General features: G+C 38.9%; 1 protein-coding gene across 1 annotated transcript in view; it reads left to right on the forward strand.

Annotated features, from left to right (window-relative positions):
• Positions 1 to 5,236, forward strand: part of LOC124236796 (oocyte-expressed protein homolog) — a 43,948-nt gene extending 38,712 nt beyond the window's left edge. The window contains exon 2 of the mRNA XM_046655747.1: positions 4,757 to 5,236. Within this exon, the coding sequence (XP_046511703.1) occupies positions 4,757 to 5,236 (480 nt within the window). The remainder of the gene's footprint in view (positions 1 to 4,756) is intronic.
• Positions 5,237 to 7,077: the final 1,841 nt, after the last annotated feature.

Here is a 7,077-nt window from a genome sequence, read left to right on the forward strand (position 1 = left end):
TGGAGACATCAGTAAGAACTCGTGTTTAATTTAATATACAGACTTCTACATATAGAAATATTTACATATGTGTGTATACATACAAGTTAATATATTCATATATACATATATTTAATTGCAGTAACATTGGGTTATAACAATATATAGCTTTCAGATGTACATCATAATATATTTGGAATTCTGTGTAGATTACATCATGTGCACCACCCAAAAACTAATTATAGTCCATCACCACACATGTGAGCCTAATCACCCCTTTTGCCCTTCCTCCCCCTGCCCCATCCCCCTATGGTAACCACCAATCCAATCTCCATTGCTATGTGTTTGTTTGTTGTTGTTTTTATCTTCTACTTATGAGTGAGATCATATGGCATTTGACTTTCTCCCTTTGACTAATCTCACTCAGCATAATACCCTCAAGGACCATCCATGTTGTCACAAATGACCAGATTTCATCATTTCTTATGGCTGAGTAGTATTCCATTGTGTATATATACCACATCTTCTTTATCCATTCATCCTTTGATGGGCACCTAGGTTGCTTGAATGTAAGACCCGAAACCATGAAAATTCTAGAAGAAAACATAGGCAGTACACTCTTTGACATCAGTCTTAGCAGCATATTTTCAAGTACCATGTCTGACTGGGCAATGGAAACAAGAAAAAATGAACAAATGGGACTACATCAAACTAAAAAGCTTCTGCACAGCAAAGGAAATCATCAAAAAAATGAAAAAACAACCTAACAATTGGGAGAAGATGTTTGCAAACCATATATCAGATAAGGGGTTAATATCCAAAATATACAAAGAACTCATACATCTCAACAAAAAAACCCCAACAACCCAATTAAAAAATGGACAAAAGATCTGAACAGAGATTTCTCCAAAGAAGATATACGGATGGCCAACAGGCATAAGAAAAGATGCTCAACATCATTAGCTATCAGGGAAATGCAAATCAAAACTGCAACGAAATATCACCTCACTCCCGTCAGAATGGCTATAATTAACAAGACCGGAAACAACAAGTGTTGGAGAGGATGTGGAGAGAAGGGAACCCTTGTACACTGCTGGTGGGAGTGCAGACTGGTGCAGCCACTGTGGAAAGCAGTATAGAGTATCCTCAGAAAATTAAGAATAGACCTACCATATGATCCAGCTATCCCACTGCCGGGTATTTATCCAAAGAACTTGAAAACGCAAAGGCATAAAGATACCTGCACCCCTATGTTCATTGCAGCATTATACACAATAGCCAAGACTTGGATACACATATATTTTTTGCTACATTAACTGTAAGGGTGAAAAATAAACAACATGGCAGTAGCATCAAGCACACTTAGCACCCAGATCAAGAACCCATGCTCCTTGGTGAAATTGCTCACTCTAGAACCGGGAAAGGAAATGTACAAGATGAGCCTTGAACGTCTTGTAGCGCCAGAAAGTAAGGAAGTATTAAAAAAAAACAAAAAAATTGATGGGTGTATCTGAAAGGGGCACAGGAACCAACCAAAAGAGCTCCCAAGGGCCAAAGTTGGAACAATTTCAGCAATAAAATAAAGTAGTATTGGATTACACCTCAAGGTTAAAATAAATACCCTTGTGTCTACAGTGACATAAATAAATGATTGAATAAATTAGTAAGCGAGGAAAAAGGGACAAATGTCCCACCCAGAGGCATTCCAAATAAATAATGCAGGGACTCCACCCTAAAGTGGAGGAACCACATCTCCCCACTCCTTAAGTATGTGCTGTGCATATGACCGCCTTCTGAAGCGTACAGTATAGAAAGGGGGTAAAAAGGAGTAATTTTACAGTGGAGAAAAATGATAAACACTGCTTCAGCCAGGTGATCAAGGTCAACATGAACAGTCATAAATCAAGTTCACAGTATGTACCCTCGATATGATGTGATGAAAATGACACTATACCACTGTGATCTTCCTCTCTAAAACCCATAACCCCAGTCTAATCATGATAAAAGCCATTAGACACTTTCTAATAGATGGACATCCTATGATATACTCAACCAGTACTCCTCAAAACTGTCAAGGTCATCAAACTCAAGGGAAGTCTCAGAAACTGTCACCACCAAAGGGAGCCTAAGGAGACACGACAAGTAAATGCAATGTGGTAACCTGGATAGATCCCAGAACAGAGAAAAGAATATGTAAAAACGAAGGACCTCTAAATAAACTGTGGATTTTAGTTAATAATAATGTATCAATATTGATTCATTAATTGTAACAAATGTACCATATGAATAGAAGATGTTAATAACAGGGGAAACTGTTGGGGGAGGGGTGGGGTTATATATAGGATCTCTTTGAACTATCTGCCCATTTTTTCTGTAAGTCTATAACTATTCTAAAAAATAAAGTCTTAATAAAAAAATTTTGTCAGTTATATTTTACATATTAACAAGAATTGGACATTAAAATTAAAAATACAATATCATTTAAATAGCCCCCAAAACATGAAATACTTAGGGATAAAATTAACAAAATACATGAATGATGTATACACTGAAAACCATAAAACATTACTGAGAGAGACTAAAGAAGTCCTAGATAAATGGTGATATATTTTGTTCATAGACAGAAGTCCAAATACTGTTAACATGTCCATTCTCCCCAAATCAATCTAGAAATTCAATGGAATACAAGTAAAAATTTCAGCAGAGTTTTCTTTTAGAAATTGACAAGTTGACTCTAATGAATATATGGAAATGTAAAGTACCTAGAAAAGTTAAAACAATTTTGAAAAAGAAAAACAAAGTTGGAGAACTAATTTTAAGATTTATTTTAAAACAACATTATTGGAGTAAGAATTGATATAAAGATTAATGGAATGGAATGAGTCCAAAATTGAACCCACATGTGTACATGATCAATTGATTTTTAGCAAAATGGCCAATATAATTGAATTGGAAAAGGACACTCATGAACGAACGGTGCTGGAACAATTGGATAGCCATACACACAAAAAAAGTATGATCTTTCACTCACACCTTGCACCATATACAAAAGTTGCTTCAAAATGGATCATATCCCTGAATGTTGGACATAAAACAATTCAATTCCTAGAAAAGAAAAGCATTTATGATCTTAGTTTAGATAAAGATTTCCTAAGATACAAAAAGCTCAAACTATATGAAAAAATTAATCAGTTGAGGGCCAGCCCTGGTGGCCCAGTGGGTAAGTTCAGCAAGCTCCACTTTGGTGGCCCAGCTCATTTCTGGGGGGAGGGCGGCCCACACCACTCACCTGTCAGTAGTCATGCCGTGGTGGCAGCTCATATACAAAAAGAGGAAGATTGGCAACAGATGTTAGTTCAGGGCAAATCTTCCTCAGGAAAAAAAAATTAGTCTATTGAATTTCATCCAAAATAAATTTTTCTCCATCAGCCCTGATTGCCTAGTGGTTAAAGTTTGGCGCTCACCACTTCAGCAGCCCAAATTCGCTTTTTGGCTCACAAAGAAGAACTAGAAGGACTTACAACTAGGATATACAACTATGCACTGAAGCTTTGGGGAGAAAAAAAAAAAAAGAGGAACATTGGCAACAGATGTTAGCTCGGGCCAAATCTTTCCCTGCAAAAACAAGAAAAGAAAAGAAACCCTCCTTAAAAAAAAAAGAAGAAGAAGAAATAAACAAATCTTTATCTCTAAAAGGCACTGTTAAGAATGAAAAGGCAAGCCACCGACTGTGAAGCAATATTAGCAAAACATATATTTGATAAAGGCTATCTTCTTGTATCCAGAATATGCAAGAAACTATTAAAAGTCTAAAATAAGAAGACAAACAACCTGACTTTTAAAAATGAGCAAAGGATTTGAACAGACATTTCACCAAGAAGATATGTAAATTGCAAATAAGTGCATGCAAATATACTCAACATCATTAGTCATTAGGGAAATTCAAGTTAAAACCACAATGACACACCAGTACACAGCATCTAGAATGGCTAACATTAGACAGACTGACAACACCAAGTGTTGGTGAGGATGTGGGGCAACTGGAATTCTCATACACTGCTGATAAGAATGTAAAACTGTAGATCTGCTTTGGAAAACAATTAGGCTGTTTCTTATAAAGTTAGACATACACTTACAGCATAACCCAGTAATTCTACTCTTCAGTATTTACCCAAGTGAAAAGAAAACATAAATCCACACAGACTTGTACACAAATGTCCATAGGAGACATATTCACAATAGCCCCAAACTGGAAACAGCCCAAATATCTACGGACAGGTAAATAGACAAAAAATTATTACATGTACAAAAAAGTGAATACTATCCAATACTTATGAAGAATGAACTTCTGATACAATATCTCAAAATCCTTATGCTGAACAAAAAGAAAATGAGATGCAAGTATATATAATGTAGGGTTCTGTTTTTATGAGACGCTACAAAATATAAATTTAATCTGCAGTGACAGCAGATCAGTGGTTACCTGGGGCTGGGGCTTGGGGTTAGGGCTCGCCTAGGGTGGGGCACAAGGGAACTTTTCACGTGATGGAAATACTCTGTATAATAATGTGGTGGTGGTTACATGGATGGGTCATTTGTGAAAACTCCTCAAACGTACATTTAATGGTACATTAAATGGGTGCATTTTATTGTATGTAAACTATATCTTTTAAATTTGATTTTTTTTAAAAAAACTGGGAGTCGGGGTGAGCTGGCGGACCGGCTCCTGGCCTGCTGTCCTAGCGTGGTGGACGGCGCAGGGCTGCTGAGGCCCTAGAGACGCCTACTCAGTCCACCGCGGGCTCGCACCCGGCCGCCAGGGTTTCCTGCGCTGGAGCTGAGCGATCCGTTGGTGTTTTACCTGGAGGCTTCGCTGGCTGACTCCATCTTCGGCCCAGACCATGCCAGAATTCCAGAAACGGAGTGGATGAGCCAGGCCCTGCTGATAGTGGACACAGTCAACCCCGGCAACTTAGTCGAAATCACCATCTTTGGACAGTCCATTGTACAAAATTGGGTGAAGAGCCTGCTCCTGAGCCTGGCATCCTGTCACCCGGAACATCGTGCCCGAGTTGCGAAGATGGAACAACCGGAGGAGTTCTTGAAGGCCCTTGCATCACGTCCAGGCTCCCCAGCATCCTGTTGCATAAGTATTGTCAGGAGCATTATGAGAACAGTCGTGCTCCAACATCTAAAGTTCAAGAGCAGCAAGTATTCACAACCTCTACATTCTTTTTTCCTGATTCTCGATGGGTAGTGGTTTGATTATTTTGATACAACCTGAGTTTGTAATGCCATTCTAGTAAAGAAATGAATTTCCTTTTTGTTCAGTGGCATAAAGGTCTTTGCTCACTTAAAATAAATAAATAAACAAACCAGCAAACAAAGCCCTTTCTGTATGTTCCTTTTGCAGTTAAAATAAAAAGGGAGGGAGGTAAAAACAAGGAAAAGCTAAGAGATGAGCCTGTGCTCCCAACCCAACATGCCTCCACCAAAAAGCAGGACATTTTTTCAGAATCAGAGAAACTATTTTTAATTGGTTACACTTGTCCCATATGGTTCACAGGAAACTTTTACAATTAAAGTGAGAGAATTCGTAAATGTAACCCAGGCCCAGAAAAGAGGCAAATTGTTACTTAGTTTAATAAGGTCAAGGTTTTTATTTTGGGAGGAATAACTTACAAACTTCGGTATTCTTGAGCCTAAGTGATCTTAAGAAGAAAATCATTTTTTTGTGTGGTAGCAAAATATGTTCGCTCTTAGACTATTAAACAGCAAAACGAGTGACAGCCGTTGCTGAGGGCGACTTGGAGCTGGATTTGAAGTGTCTATTCCCTCTCTGCATCCTCCGGTACTGGTGGTCCAGAGCACTTTGCCCTTCCCTCCGGAGCCAGAGGAGCTTGGGCACTGACCACACTTTGATATCCACATGCAGTTTTCAGTGTGCAAAAGGAAGGAGGCGACCGGGTAGGAGACTTTGTTTTAGGAAGAGCCAGAAGTGACAATGTCTCAATAAATCATGCAGCCAAACCCAGCAGGAAGGAGCCCTGCCCACGGAGGGAGGACGCTGCAAAATGTCATTGTGAACAGGGTGTGGATCCAGGGAGGGGTGAAGAACTGGGGCCATTAATGAAATAAATACATTGCACTCAGCTTTCGTGGATGCATCTGTTCGTGTCCCTCCCACACGTAAAATCTGCTCAGACCCATTCCAGAACTCACAAGTGTTTTTCAGTAATGGCCTTAGGCTCAAAGTCTTGACACAAGTCACGTCAGTTCCCCGAGCAAAAACGTCTGGTGGCTCCCCAATGCATTTAGAAAGGTATGTAACGCTCCCCACAATCTCATTTCAACTTCCCTTTCCAACATCAATCTCTACACTCAGGCTCTTCTCCTAGGCAGCCAATATCTAGCCTTCCTTTGTTACTTACTATCCACTAACACATCATACTCCTAGTGCATTCATGCCTCAGACTGCTCTTTCCCCTTCCTTTATTCTCCTAGGCAAACAACAGTTCACTTCTATCACTATACTGTGAGCTCCACAAGGGGAAGAAATATAACTGTTTCATATTTGTATCCTTAGCACCTGAAACAGAGTAAGTACTCAATGAATGTCTGTTGAATTAACTAAAGCATTCAATTATAAAAAATGGCAGCCTTTGTTTGTAGAGAATTTAACTGAGTCAAACAAACTTCATAGCTTTTCCTCCTGAGGTCAATCTGGAAATCTGGGACTGGAAATAGAACTCTAACCTAGGTGTTGCTTGGTAAGTGATGGCATTCAATTCATAATTTATGCAATTAGATACAGGTATCACTTTGGCTGGAATATCATATCTATATGCTGCACATAGTTTCTATTCATTGTCTGTTTATCCAAGAGGACTGAGAATCAATTTATTAGAAGCCCCACTCTTTTTGGTTTGTGCTTCAGTGTACAAGTTTGGGGAAAGAAATGGGGGAGGCTCGAAACACAGTTATAACATGACAGAGGGAGAAAGGGAACAAAAGAAAGCATAGGGGATGATTAAGTGCTTCTGAATTTACACAGTGAAATATGGACAGTTTAAATGTCTTTGCTATTTGCTTCTTTTC

This window comes from Equus quagga, chromosome 3, assembly GCF_021613505.1.
Source record: "Equus quagga isolate Etosha38 chromosome 3, UCLA_HA_Equagga_1.0, whole genome shotgun sequence".
NCBI lineage: Eukaryota > Metazoa > Chordata > Mammalia > Perissodactyla > Equidae > Equus > Equus quagga.